Source organism: Mastigoproctus giganteus, chromosome 4 (genome assembly GCF_048544385.1).
Source record: "Mastigoproctus giganteus isolate SK-2022 chromosome 4, ASM4854438v1, whole genome shotgun sequence".
In the NCBI taxonomy this organism is placed as follows: Eukaryota; Metazoa; Arthropoda; class Arachnida; order Uropygi; family Thelyphonidae; genus Mastigoproctus; species Mastigoproctus giganteus.
In genome coordinates, this window is record NC_143578.1 from 237,283,934 (window position 1) to 237,299,640 (window position 15,707).

Consider the following 15,707-nt stretch of genomic DNA (forward strand, 5'->3'; position numbering starts at 1 on the left):
GCTTCCATTAATTTTCCTGGAACAGAAGTTAAACTAACAGGTCTATAATTACTTGTGTCGCCCTTTGATTCTCCTTTGTGAACTGGGGTCACATTTGCACATTTCCAGTCCATGGGTACTTCCCCTGAGTCCAAGGAAGCTCTCATAATTATGGCTAAGGGTCTGCTTACTTCCTTTACTGCTTCCTTTAATATAACTGGATAGATCCCATCCACCCCAGGTGCCTTTCTTGTATTTATCTTCAACAATTTCTCCTCCACTTTACTCTCAGTTATTACAAGATTCTCTAGCTTCCTGCCAGAGTTGAAAACACCTCTGGCATTCCCCTCGCTGAATAACTCCTCGTGTGTGAATGTCGATGCAAAATATTCATTCAGTTTGTTAGCTACCTGAGCAGGATCATCAACAGTTGACCCATCGATATCAAGTGGACCAATCTGATTCATCCCTTTCCTTCTAGAGTTTACATAAGTAAAGAACTCTTTGCTGTTTTTCTTTGAATCTCTTGCCAAAGATTTCTCGTAATCTGCCTTCACCTGCCTAACCTCCTTTGTAACTTGGTTACAGATCAACTTGTATCTATCATAGGCTTCTGTGTCACGTGTTAATTTGTATGTATCCCATGCATTTTGATTAGACTGGGGTTCGAGACCATCACCACCACCAAACACGGAGGATGCGGAAAGGTCAGGGAATGACCACCGCATATCCCAGAGCAATATGGCCTTAGTTGCTAATGGTCCTAAAAACCAAATAACAAACAAGCATTTTTCTTCTCTGCCATATGTCTCATTAGTTCATCTGACATCCACTTAGGCCTAAACCTTGAACAATATTTCTTAGTTGGTATGTAAAGCCTAGTAGCTTCCAAGATAAGTTCTTTGAATGCTTCCCATTTTGAATTTGCTGTTGGTAACATCATCAGTTGGTCCCACTGTATAGAATTTAAATACTGTCTCAGTCCATCGTAGTCGCCTTTACGAAAGCAATAACCCTTCCCTTTACCCCTAATGGTAGTTACCTCTTTGAGTAAATCCCACTTCAGCACACTGTGATCACTGCCACCTAGTGGTTCATTTACCTGCAGATTCTTAATGCATGAAGAATCACTACTGATAATCAAATCAAGAGTACTACTCCCGAACATGCTAATGTAGAAAACAATCATCCAATAAATCCACAAAAGCCTTGCTAGTGTGTGAGTGACCAACCCCCAAATTCCAGTCAATATCTGGGAAATTAAAATCTCCCATTATAAGACACTCTGATTTACTGGCCCACTCTATTTCCCTGTACAGTTTCTTATTATACTCATCAGAGTCATTAGGCCTATAGCACACTCTTACTCTCAATTTTGATCTCCCAATGCTTATGTCACACCAAACTGACTCGACACTGCACTGTCCAGCAATGTCGACTGGCTTCACTTCCTTGGATTTTATGTATTTCTTAACTAATAGCATAACCCCTCCTCCCTTCCTATCCTGTCTATCCTTTCTGTAGACATTGTACTTCCCAAATTCCAGTTCTGCATTCCTTACATCTGTGTGCCACCACGTCTCTGAAATCCCCACAATATCTGCCTTTGATGTTTTGTATATAATACCTCAAATTCATCAAATTTATTTACTAAACTCCTAGCATTGGTGCTGGGAGTTTACATGCACCTGTTCTTTTTCTTAGCTACCCTAACACAATGATTCCTAACCCCAATGATTCCCAGCAGTCTCTGAAATATCCTGCATCTTATTTTCCAGGCTGCGGCTCATTCCAATAGAAGCAGTGCAAGAATCACTTTCACCTCTGCCAGTGGCTACTGTTAATCTATTAGTCCTTGTATCCCCCCAATCTAGCAGTTTTCCGACCCACCTAACACTGCCTCGATAGCACCAGCAAACATTCTTGCACCCTTTCTATTTAAGTGTATCCCATCCCTGTAGAAGCAGTCTCTCCTGTTAACAAGTACAGACCAGGCTGAAAAAAATTCTACCCCTTGAGCCTTGCACGATCCTTCCAGGGCCGAATTGATCGACAGGGCTCTCATCATATACTCCCTCCTATCGTGTCTGGGCAGAATTGCGGACACTTTCAAATTCAACCCTAATTCTCGGCTTTTGTTCAACAGCGACCTGTACTTGTTAAGTAATTCTGCCGGTCTCCTACTCTTGATATCATTAGTGCCAACATGTACAACTATATCACCTTTTGTGCCCTTAAAAGATGATATCCGCTCTACAACGTCATCAACCTTTGCCCCTGGCAGACATACCCTGGTCCTGTTCCACTTATCCTTTTTACAAAGCATGTTTCCCGTTTCCCTGACAATAGAGTCACCAACAACTACTAGTTCCTTTGGGATCAGTGCATTCTACCTTGGGGCAGAATGCGCTGGTCCCAAAGTGCTGGTCATTACAATCAAACCAGCAACTTTGGCAGACTCAGCCTATCAATCATATTTTTTCATTATATAGTATTAGTAAGATCAAATGATGCAAGGAATAAATAAATTAATAAATAAAAATTTTAAAAAATAATTAATTAATTAATTATTTTTTAAAAAAAAAAAATAAATAAAAACTTGAAGAAATAGAAAAATTTTAAATATTTTTTAATATTTAAAAAAATTTTAAATATTAAAACTTAAAGCCTACAAAAACTTAAAGATATTTATTAATTTTACTTTATTTCAATAAAAATTTAAAAAATAAAGAAATAAAGTAAAATAAATAAATATAATCAAATCTGAAAATCACTCAATAATTACTCAATTTCCACAAGATAATTTTCCAATTCTGTTTAAAACTTAGCCAAACTTACTTCCTGTGCTACATTGGAAGGCACCTTATTCTAGTGTTCAGCAACCTGCTGACCATGGGTGAACTTCATGAGATCCAATCTTCTGTTATTTCCCTGAGATTTTAAAATTATATCTGCTGGTTCTTGTCTCACCTATGGGTAAGAACAGAATTTCCTCACCTCATTTTACTTAACCACTTCAGTGCCTTATACACCATGATCATCAGATCTCCACCCCTAGACACCTAGTTGTTAAACCTCTATTCCACACCTTCTAAGCAATTCTTGTTATATGAACTGATTTGTGCTCATCACCAAATGGTTACTCTTCTTTGATTCCTCTGTAGAAATTCTACATTTCCCTTTTAGGTACAGTCTCCAGATCTGAATATAATATTCCAAATGTGGTCTAACCACACATAATGGTCATAACTGAATGCCAATAATCGTTCCATGTAATTATCTTTATAACTTACTGCAATCCTTTGCTTATCATTCTACACAGCTTATTAAGTACATTTTTCAAGTTGGCCATAAGATTTCTATATTAAACACAAGACTTTTATATTAATAATTTTACTAGCACTAACACTATAAAACCTAACTGAATTAAATTTTTTTATTGCTATTGTGATGTATGTACGTATTTCTGATTGTATTTAAACTTTCCTAGCTTCTTGCTAGCTTTACCTGTGCTAACACAGGTAAATTTGTCCTCTATTATCTAATTATTGTTTCTATCCTCTAAATTACATTAAAGACATAATATACAATTAGTACCAGAGCAATACTGAAATATTCTTAAATTTTCACACGCAAATATGCTCTTTCATATTTTTATATGAAATTTCAATAATAAAAAACAATGAATTGATTATATTCAGATAGAATCCACAAAATATGAAACAAGTGAAGTGGAGGAAATATTACCTCAACATCAACCAAGCTAATACAAACCCTTTCTGTAAAATGCATCTTAAACTTAAAACTGTCAATAAATTTGTATAAAAGGAATTAAGAATGAAACTTACTGAACTTCCAATTCCTAAAATAAAAAGCATGAAGAAGAAAAGAACAGCCCATAACTGTGGAACAAATGGAACTTTTCCTAAAGCTTCAGGATAAGCAATGAATGCAAGTCCCATTCCTACAAAAAGTAAAATATATACACACACATTTTTTATAGTGCCATATCTATCAAAACACAAAATTCTTATTTAATTTTTAAATTTATGATAAATTTAAAATTTTAATATTTGAATTATAATTATTAATTTTTTAAAACATTCTGATAAATTTTAAATTGTATTCAAGGAAATATTTACAATAATAAAAGGGTAATGCTTTGCTGTACTGATTTCATACTCACCCCATATGTCAATCCCTCTCTGGAGATGCTCACCCATAAAGAGCTCACCCACAGAGAGAGGGCTCAATACATTTGTTGAAAATAAAACCAGTTACAATGCAGAGAAGAAATGCCTTTTCTTCTCTGCTGCTTTTCTTATTGCTCTAACCTGTGCTGATAAGCCCTTTTCCCAACATATCATGAGATATTATTTATATTCTTTAAAAAGTTGATGTCAGCAAAAAAAGTCAAGGAGAAAAGAATATACAGGGTGCCTCAAAAATATTGGTACAAATGTTTAAGGAAGGTAGGTAATATCTAAAGGAATGTGAATCGCATAGGAACCCATAACCGGAAACGTCACAGGAAAGTAGTAGCAGAGGCACAAGAAGCAGAAATGACACAAGACAGTAATTAGTGGCAAACATTTATTTGACATAATATTAACAATGGAGTAGGAGATGGATGCATTTCACGATGTTACAACAGATGCTCGAAGGTTCCACCATGAGACGCGATGCATGCATGACACCGACGCAGCATGGATTGGCGGACACAGTCGAACACACCTGGAGTTTCTTTGATAGTAGCAGCAGCACAGATGAGTCTCGCCACGAGATCCATTTCCGTCTCCACAGGCGATTGATACACGATAGATTTGAGGACCCCCCCCACAGAAAGATATCAATGGTCACGAACACACCTTCCATAATGGGCAGGCACCCTGTCATGTTGAAACCAAATGCTGCGTCTCATATTTGCTGGAACATTGTCAAGTAACCCTGGTAGAACTTGTTCAAGAAAGATACGATATTTAGCGGAGTTCATGTGGGATGGTAACAGGTATGGGCCGACTAAGCAGTCACCGACCATACCTGCCCGCACATTTATTGCAAAGCGATGTTGTGCCGCATGGGGGCACACACCGTGTGGGCCCTCTGCTAATCCATACACTAGGTGCGTGTCTGCCAGCTCGCAGTTCGTATATCGATGCATGCTCTTCATGCGGCGACTTCTGCTCGAATGAGTAAACCAGAAATTTTCCCTCTCACGAACTGATGAACAGCGCCGTGTACTGACTTACGGTGACGTTTCTGGTTATGGGTTCCTATGCGATTCACATTCCTTTAGATGTTACCTACCTCCCCTAAACGTTTGTACCAATATTTTTGAGACACCCTGTATATATGTATTCATAAAAATAAAATTAAATGCGCTATAAAGGAAATTATGATATACAAAAGCTGGAATGAATAAGGGGTAATGAATAAGAAAGCAAGCTTATACAGCATCAGCCAAAAAAAAAAACCTCCCATTTATCCCATCGATTCACTCCAAAAGTTTGTCCACTTCTTCCTTGAATTTATTTAAGCTATCAACTTCCACAACGACAGATGGATGTTTGTTCTAGCAATCAACTACCGGCTAAAGGCAAACTTCCGCATATCTATTCAACAACTCTTTTCTCAATTTCAGTTTATGCCCCCTCAGGTTTGTAATCTGAGCAAGAGGAAGAATCCAATCAGCACTGAGCCTGCTCAATCCATTCAAGGCCTTATACACCTCAATCAGATCACATTGCAGGTGCCTAGTCTCAAGATACTGCAATTTGCAAAACTTAAGCCTTTCTTCATAAGAACATCCCTTTATTCCCCTCATCAGTCTTGTTGCCCTTTTCTGTACTCGTTCTAACAACTCTACATTCTTCCTAAAAACCATTAATCAGCTGAAAGACGAATGTTCCAGACCTGGAACATTCGTCTTTCAGCTGATTAGTGGTTCTTTCAATAATGATGGTCAATTCTAGATCTGCTTTGCTGACTCTATATGTAGTTTCATTTTTTTTTTTTTTTTGTTTGGTAGTTGTTGGCGCATCAGCTTCTGTGGCCATAATGCACCTCCCAAGGTTTTTTTTGCAGTACTTTGATCCAAGCCCGAGGCTGGATTCGAACCCGCGACCTTTAGGTTGCCAGGCAGGCACTTTACCCACCCGACTAGCCTGGTCGGCATATGCAGTTTCAAACTTCAGGGAAAGATTTAATGAATTGACTACTACTGGATCAGGCACCATGGTCTGTAAATGCACTATCAGAAATTGAAGAAAATATATAATATGTGACCGTCCCAATGCTCAAGGATGATGTATCCTTTCATTTATTCTTTTGCTTTATAAGCCTCCATAGCTGCAGCTGTAAAAAGGTATTTGCTGTTTTAATGTATCTTAGTTTTTATTTTTTCAGGCAATAAAGGATATATATATATAATTGCATAAAATTAATTGACTGTGATTAATTATCAATATGATATTAATTGAGTATATTTAAAGAATTAAATCTTTGAATCAACATAATTTTTTAAAACAGTTTAACAACTGCTTTAATAATTATTATAATTCCTTTATTGCAATTAACTAAAACATAAACACAAGACAATATATTCCCTGAATGTTGTAGTAGAAGGGTTTACACACACAAGAACAAATTCATTCTCCATGATGCCACAGACATAATTCATTTATCTTTAAGTTAACCAACACATCTTTTTCTACAAAGAACACAATCTTGAAAATTAAAAACCAATATAGCATGTTTAATTCTATGTTGATATTCTGCAATACATTATACATAGCAAGTTGACTAACCTGGCATACTGCTAGGTAAGATTTAATTTTTTTTTAAAAAAGGACATTAATAACTAGAGTATGAGGGTTGTTTTAAAAGTTTGTAATCTGAATAGAAAAAGGTAGTGGTAAGGTGTTAGAAATTTCTGTACTTAACGTATAACACTTCAAATAGTAAACCACCATGTTTCGTGCAGTTTAAATATAACATCGTTTTCAATTACAGGTCTTGAAGTCAACAAAGCTGTGTGAATGAGGAAAGCTGGCCAAAATTAGTCACCATGAAGTCAGCCAATATTTGGAGAAAAGGGTAACGGGACTAAGGTCAAAGTCAATTCATGAGGTTGTGGTTGCAACACTGGGGAATAATGCCCCTTTCTATTCCCTGGTTAAGAAATGGGCAGCAGAATTTAATTGAGGGGGAGAGACTAGATAATGACACAAGCTGTGGAATACCTGCAAAATCTATCACTCCCAATTATTGGCAGCGTGCACGAGCTGGTGATGAGTGATTGATAAGTGACAGTTTGGTACATTGCAAGCATCTTGAGCACCTCATCTGAACATGTGTACCACATAATAACAGAAGTTCTCACTGTGAAAAAGGTGTCAGAATGATAGGTCCCAAAGTTGTTGAGGGTAAATAAAAAATGCACAAGAGTTGTCAAGTCAACTGAACATTTGCATTGTTTTCAAGTAGATCCAGAAAATTTCCTTGCAAAGTTTGTGATCATGGATGAGACATGGGTCCATCACTTTCAGCCAGATACAAAGGAGCAGTCCAAAAAGTGGATTATATTCAGAAAGACCAGAGAGTCATAGGTGCATATTATGCAGACATAAGGCATTTGCATGAAAACATCAAAGAAAAATGCTGAGAAAAACTCGGCAAAGTCTTGTTCCACCAAGACAATGCACCTGCTCACAAGTCTGTCAACTGCCATGGCTGCACTGTATGAATGAGACTTTGAAATTTTGGACTATTCCCCCATATTCACCAGATCTAGTACCATCAAACTTTCACCTATTCCCTAATTTGAAAAAATATCTAGCTGGCATCCATTTTCCCAACAGTGATATTATTGCTGCAGTGGATACATTTGTGGTGCTCAATAACTTTCTTTGCAGCTGGAACCAATGCATTGAAATATCGGTGGCAAAAGTGCACTGACTCCAAATGGAACTATGTTGAAAAGTAACACATCATCAGACTCCTCAAATAAGCCCTTCATACTCAGACCGCAAACTTTTCAAACATTCCCTTGTAAATAACTTCTAACATTTACCAGCACACACTGTCAAATATCTTTATATAAAAAAATAAATAAATACAGTCAAATTTTCAAAAATAATTTATTATCAAATTAAAGATATGTGAGTAACATAAAGGTAAAAAATAAAGTTCCAGTTTAACATTTAGTGGTTAATTTATTTAATCAGTAAATTCCTTTACCAGTGACAAGCTTTTATTTCTCTCTCACACACACACACTTATCATTCCTTCGATTTTTCTGTCAAATTTTGGAGGACCCCCCTCCAAACTTTACCACATAGAACAGTGGTAAAGTTTGGAGGGGGCCCTAAGAGACATGGATTTAATCACACATTGAAGCGATAAAAACACACAAGAAACCATTTCATCCATTACAACTACTGATTTAACTGTTCTCAATGTGCTAATAATATCCTGATTTAAAACGTCAGTTCTTTGAACAAACCTACAATTATTTAATTTTTTATTTTTTATGACTTTATTTATTTTTTTTATTTATATCTTTATTTTTTTTGACAGAAAAATTGAAAGAATGATAAGTGTGTGTGTGTGTGTGTGTGTGTGTGTGTGTGTGTGTGTGTGTGTGTGTGTGTGTGTGTGTGTGTGTGTGTGTGAGAGAGAGAGAGAGAGAGAGAGAGAGAGAGAGAGAGAGAGAGAGAGAGAGAGAGAGAGAGAAATAAAATAAAAAAATTAATGGTAAGTATTTAAAAACTAACTCATTAAATTCTGATTAACATCATTAACTCAATTCTTGGATGTGACTTTTTGAATAATTCATCTTTGTAGATGCAAAACTTGAAGCCAATATTGTGAACAAACACATTAAGAACAATGTTGTTTACATATAACAGACTGTAAATACTGAAACAATATATAATCAACCAGGTATTCAACAACATTGGATAACTACAAATAATCAATTTGTGTATTGAAAAACAATCTATCAAGCAAAATTAGATTACAAATAAGTAGAAGGGGGGATATTAGTGCAGACAGTAGTTAGCATTAGCATTAGTTGAGGCATAAGATGCAAGAAAGCAAAATTATAGAGCTTAAAAAAAAACTTTCCCATTTCACCCATTTGGTCACTCCAAATGTTTGTCTAGTTCAGCCTTAAATTTATTTAAGCTATCAACTTCCACAACAACAGATCGAAGTCTTTTCCAGCAATCAACTATCTGCTAGCTAAAGGCAAACTTCCACACATCTATTCTACAACTGTCTTTCCTCAATTTGAATCTATGCCTCCTCAGGTTCTTAATCTCAGCAAATAGAACTATCCCGCCAACCAGGGGCACCTACATAGCCAGGTGGGAAGGAGCAGTAGTGCGTAGCACACGCTTCTTGATTAGACCGGGGTTCGAGCCCGTCACCACCAAATACGGAAGATGCGGAAAGGTCAGGAAAAGACCACTGCATATCCTGGAGCAATATGGCCTTAGTTGCTAATGCTCCTAAAAACAACCAAATAACAAACAAATAACCGCCAACCAGGCTAGCCAGGTGGGTAAAGTGTCTGCCTGCCTGGCAACCCAAAGGTCACAGGTTCGAATCCCGCCTTGGGCTTGGATCAGAGTAAAATGAAAAAACTTTGGGAGGTGCATTATGACTACAGAAGCCGATGCGCCAACAACTAACAAAAAAAAAAAAAAAAAAAGCTATCCCATCAGCATTGAGCCTGCTCAAACCATTCAAGGCCTTGTATACCTCAATCAGATCACCTCGCAGGTACCTAGTCTCCAAATGCTACAACTTACAGAATTTATGCCTCTCCTGGCAAGAGAACCCCTTTGTTGCTCTCACCAATCTTGTTGCCCTTCTGTGCTGTGTACTCGTTCTAGCAACTCTGCATCCTTCCTAAAATGAGGCTTCCAGACCTGTATGCAGTACTCAAGGTGTGGCCTGACCATTGCCTTATACAAAGGTATAATCACCTCCTTGTCTCTGCTAGCAAAATTCCTATATATCATTAACAAAACTCCATGCCCTACTCTGACAACCAATCTGCACTGCTCGGAGAACTTAATATCTGACTGCACAATTACCCTCGGGTCTTTTTTTCATTCTCCACCTCCCTGAGTGTAGAAACACACAGTTGATATGTTTCGCTTGGGTTACTGCTACTTATATGCAGTACTTTTTATTTGTCAATATTAAACTTCAGTTGCCACTTTTCAGCCCATCTACCTAACTTTTCTAGATCCTGTTGCAGTAGTATACTGTCTTTACTATCATTAACAACCCTGCCAACCTTTGTATCATCTGCAAACTTGGACATCAAGCCTGATATATACCTTCATCGATATCATTGGGCCGAGCACTGGGGGACTTCACTAATAACATTAGTCCACACAGAGCAGTGGTGCCTCCTTAGCCAGGTGGGCAAGAGCAGCAGCACAAAGCACACGCTTCTTGATTAGACCGTGTTCGAGCCCGTGATCACCAAATACAGAGGATGTGGAAAGGTCAGGGAATGACCACTGCATATCCCTGGAGCAATATGGCCTTAGTTGCTAATGCTCCTAAAAACCAAATAACAACAACATAACATAGAGCAGTATCCATTTATTACCTCTCTCTGCCATGTCCCAATCAACCATCCCAACTTGCCCTTAATGCCATACCATTCCAATTTGTACAGCAGTCTTCCATGTGCAACAGTATCAAGAGCTTTCCTGAAATCCAAGTATATGATATCAAAATTATTTTTTTCATCCAGTTCCTTTGTGAATACATCGTAGTATCCAATCAAATTGGTCACACAAGACTTCCCCTTAACAAACCCATGCTGCGTCTGAACTATTACTGCAGTCTTGTCTAGGTGATCCTGCATCACCTCTTTAACCAGTGACTCCATTATTTTCCCCAGAACAGAAGTTAAACTAACAGCTCTATAATTATTTGCATCACCCTTTGAACCCCCTTTGTAAATTGGGGACATTTGCACATCTCCAGTCCATGGGGACCTCCCCTGAATCTAAGGATGCTCTCATAATTATGGCTAATAGTTTGCTTACTTCCCTTGCTGCCTCCTTCATTATAACTAGAGAGATTCCATCTGCCCAAGGTGCCTTTTTTTTATGTTTAACTTCAACAATTTCTGAAGTTGGATAAGCATACTCAGTGATCCAAGAGGCCAAAAGACTTAAATAGCCTGAGTTGATTTAATGTGTTATACTCTGTAAATAAACAAATAATTAATAATAAAATAAATGCAAGTAAAATAAAATAAATATATATACTTTGTGTTGTTATTTAGTTTTTAGGAGCATTAGCAACTAAGGCCATATTGCTCCGGGAATATGTGGTGGTCATTCCCTGACCTTTCCGCATCCTCTGTATTTGGTGGTGACGGGCTCGAACCCCGGTCTAATCAAGAAGCGTGTGCTATGCACTGCTGCTCCTTCCCACCTGGCTACGGAGGCGCCATTTTGTGTGTTTGTGTGTGTGTGTGTGTCATGCACCACCTAGATGTATATCATAAAAAAAAACTTATTGGGAACAGCAAAAAAAAAATCTGAAATTTTGACACCTTGTTTAAGCTTACCTTCTTTATCAACTGTTTTAGATACGTCAACCTTCAATTCATACGCTAGGGTACCCAAAACAGAAAAGATGACACATCCAGCTAGGATACTAGTAAATGTATCCAACACACTAATGATAATAGCATCTCTGAAATATGATATTTAATATATACAATAGAGTGAAAGATACCATAAAGACAAAAGGATACAAATATATATCAATTGTATATATATCAATCTAAGAAAAAATATCAACAACATAAAAATAAAATGTTCTTTGACTAGGAAAAAGAAAATTAAGCTGAGTAACTTTTATAAATAATGCTAATACCAATAGCATCATAAAAATAAGAAGCTTAAATTTTAAAATTCCATTTATATATATACACATATATATGCACTCAGTGATCACTGAATTATGACTACCCTATCTGTAATAGACTATACTGCTGAGCTCGCAGTATAAAAAGCCAAACACCTTTGTATGCTCCAGCAATAGTCATGCATCTGGTCATGCAAGTCAAAATTATAAAGTATTAGTTATGGGATGTAATAAAGATATCAATGAGTTTCGAAAGGCATGATTATGAGAGTTTGTATGTTGGGTGCTTTATTGGAAATGGCATGTCTTGTCAGTTGTTCACATTCCACTGTGGTTAAGGTGTTCAAAAAATGGTGTAAAATGGGTCAAATCACTTCCCACCAACAGAACTGTAAACGATTACACAAGGTGAATGTTCATGGTGTGCAAAGGGTTTGGTACATTGTACGGGCTCAACAACAGATTATTGTGCAACAGCCAACATTGCAATACAACATGGGGAAATGCAAGAACAACATCCCAAATGATGATGTGCCACACATTCAGATGTATGAGGTTTCTCAGAAGACAACACAAGAGACAGATCGTCGTTGGCACCAAATGTTGGGGTGTCAACAATACACTGGTGGACTGGAAATGAATGTGCTAGATGGATGAATCCAAATACCTGGTGCAATTCGCCGATGGATGTGGTGCAAGCATCCATTGGCAAATTGCACCAATTAAATAGAACACCCATGGGATGTTTTGGGATGGGAAGTGAGCTGTATGGACACACAATCATCATCTATTCCAACACAGTGGAAAGTCTTGCAGGCAGAATGGTCAGATCCTTTTGAACATCTGTATCCGTGTGTATGGTGGTCAAACACAGTATTAGGTAGGTGGTCATAATTCAGTGATCACTCAGTGTATATATACATGATGGCACATGAAATGTTGACACATTTAAATGTTTCCTAAGAAACACCTTTAATCATTAATTGTACAAACATGAATTCTTGCTCAGGTTGTTGGAAAAGATTCTTAATATGTCTTCCATTTTGATGAATGAGCTCCTGAAGGAGTACACCAATGTTTATAATAATGTGACAGCACATAATCAATTTTATGATATAACAATCATGACTTCAGGCACATGAATGTAGCAGGAATCCTGTGGAAAAATTCTCTTTTAAGAAATCCCAGAAGAATAATTGCATGGGTTTTGTGCTATGCACAAACCACTGGATTCATAAGAAGCTAATTTTTGTTTCTTTGATTTTCTTGAAGATCCTTCTACTTTAGTCCCCCACCCCTTCAGCAATCAGCAATAGTCAGCCATCATGTTGACATTCCACCTCATCTCTATGTCTTTAACGTCCTGGTGAAACCTCTCATCCTGTTCTTCACTACCACTTCTTGGATTTTCTGGGAAGTAGTTTATGTGGGAGTGTAAAATATGTACCTTGACACTCATGTTGCAGTTCAGCTTCTTGAAGTGTGCCAACATATTTTCAACTTGTCAATGATATACATGAATTTTTCTAGAAGGGATAAGGAGGTGATTATTCCCTTGTATAAGGCAATGGTCAGGCCACACCTTGAGTACTGTATACAGGTCTGGAGGCCTCATTTCAAGAAGGATGTACAGCTGATGGAACGAGTACAGAGAAGGGCAACAAGATTAGTGAATGGAACAAAGGGTTGCTCTTACGAAGAAAGGCTTAAGTTTTGCAAATTACAGTGTCTGGAGACTAGGCACCGGCGAGGTAATTGATAGAGGTGTATAAAGTCTTGAATGGTTTGAACATGCTCAATACCGATGGGATTCTTCTTCTTGCTCAGAATAATCTACCAGTGGGCCTACCAATGGTTTATGAACTCACACAAAAAGAGGGCATAAATTCAAATTGAGGAAAGACAGATATAGGATAGATGTGTGGAAATTTGCCTTTAGCCAGTGGGTAGTTGGTTGGTGGAACTTCCATCCCTTGCTGTGGAAGTTGATAGCCTAAATAAATTTAAGGCTCAGCTGGACAGGTATTTAGAACAAACAGAGGGGTGAAATGGGAGTGGTTTTTTTTTTTTTTTTTTTGGATGATGCTGCATAAGCTTGCTTTCTTGCATCATATGCCTCTACTAATGCTAATGCTAAGAAGTGTTGTTTTCCTAAGAAGTGCTCAACAACAGCCCTGAAGCTAATCTCTGTCTGTTTTCTCTTCTATTCATAATTTCCTCAAAATCTCAGTCCCTCATCACTCTGTGAATTTGAGGTCCAACAAAAATATTAGTTCAGCTTCTCTTGGGTAATTGATTGGAATTTAGTACAAAGGTAGTTGAAGCAGGAACCTTCCTGAGCTATCACAAACTGTTTCATTATTCTGTTGCGTAAAGGTGGAAGAACACTTTCCACCCTTGTACAACAGGAGGGGCCTACCAGTGGTTTATGAACTCACACAAAAAGCAAGGCATTTTTTGTAGCCAGATTGCTGTCCAAGTAACATGCCTATCACTAAGTCAGCACAAACCAACCAACCATGTTCTTCATACTTAATATTTGTCAACAACTTCTTCAAGTTCCCATATGTTACTTTCAAATGCACAGAGTAAGCTACTGCAATTGATCCATATTTATTTCCATAAATATGGAACAATTGGAGAATCAATAAAAATTCTCCACTGTATAGGATTGTAACTAATTCCTAAATAGTTCATTGTCATTTATATTACTGCAAAAAACCATAGAATCATCTTTAGAAAAATAGGGAAATAGTTCTCATTCTCTGTGTATGTACCATGAGAAAAATGTCTCACATGTTAGAAGATTTTTTGACTTAAGTAGAACCAAGGAGTTTTGCAGATTAATTTAGTAAATTTAAATCTCTTACCAGATCACTGAGTTCATGCTGTGAAAATGGTTCAATGCTGGACTCAATGTCTGGCCTCCAGACATGGAGACTTCAATTTCGCCTTCAGAAGATTCACTTTCAGCAATCTCTGCTGCTACATTCTCAAATATAAGTGGAGGGTACGGAATTGGCACATTATCTCTATATGGAGCTGGTCTAATGGCAGATGGAATATTAGGATACACAATGTCCTTCTTACTGTTTACATTGTATCCCTTTACATTAACTAAAATACGCAAAAGTAACAGCCATCAACAGTGGTTTGTAGGCTCCTGCTAAATCATGGGAATTGAAAATGGCATTGCCTTCTTTTTACCATTTTTCCACAATCTCAATGCTTCAACACAGGTTGGGCAAACTTTATGTGGAGCCCATTATTTATCTTGAGTTTCACTCCAAATAGGATGATGCACATTTCTTACAAATTCTGTAATATGTTGTATTTGTTTGAGAAAACATATTACAGTGTACATTCACTTACACATACTGCATAACTTCCACAACTATAACAAAATAAGTTTGGATTGTTCAAACACTTGCATGAAGACATTTTACTCACTTTACAGCACAAGTTTGACATGATAACCTCAAAATAACACTGAGCTCACACATAAACACTGCTGTATGGAGCTCTCAAGGTCAAGAAACAAATGACTGAAAGCAGTGTTGCCAACATACGAAGATTTAGTTAACGAATCCCCAGCATTTACTGCTAACTTAATAAAACTCATAACATCAACTTAAGTGATTTGTGAAAAAAATGGTATGTGATAGAAAAAAATGAATAACATTTCTGAAATCAATATAAAAATTGAATTAAAAACAGCTATTAGTTTACAAATATCGAAAGCCATGAAGAAAGTATAATTCCTTATACCTCTTTTTTGTTAACCTTTTGATACTTTTTGAAAATAGTATCAAAAGGTTAAC

At 37.1% G+C, this 15,707-nt stretch overlaps 1 protein-coding gene across 1 annotated transcript in view; it reads right to left on the reverse strand.

Annotated features, from left to right (window-relative positions):
* LOC150087520 (uncharacterized) overlaps nt 1–15,707 on the reverse strand; it is a 217,197-nt gene that overhangs the window by 160,866 nt on the left and 40,624 nt on the right. Inside the window, exons 10-11 of the mRNA XM_090372513.1 lie at nt 11,585–11,712; nt 3,828–3,943 (exon numbers count right to left, since the gene is read on the reverse strand). Of these exons, the coding sequence (XP_090228639.1) occupies nt 3,828–3,943; nt 11,585–11,712 (244 nt within the window). The remainder of the gene's footprint in view (nt 1–3,827; nt 3,944–11,584; nt 11,713–15,707) is intronic.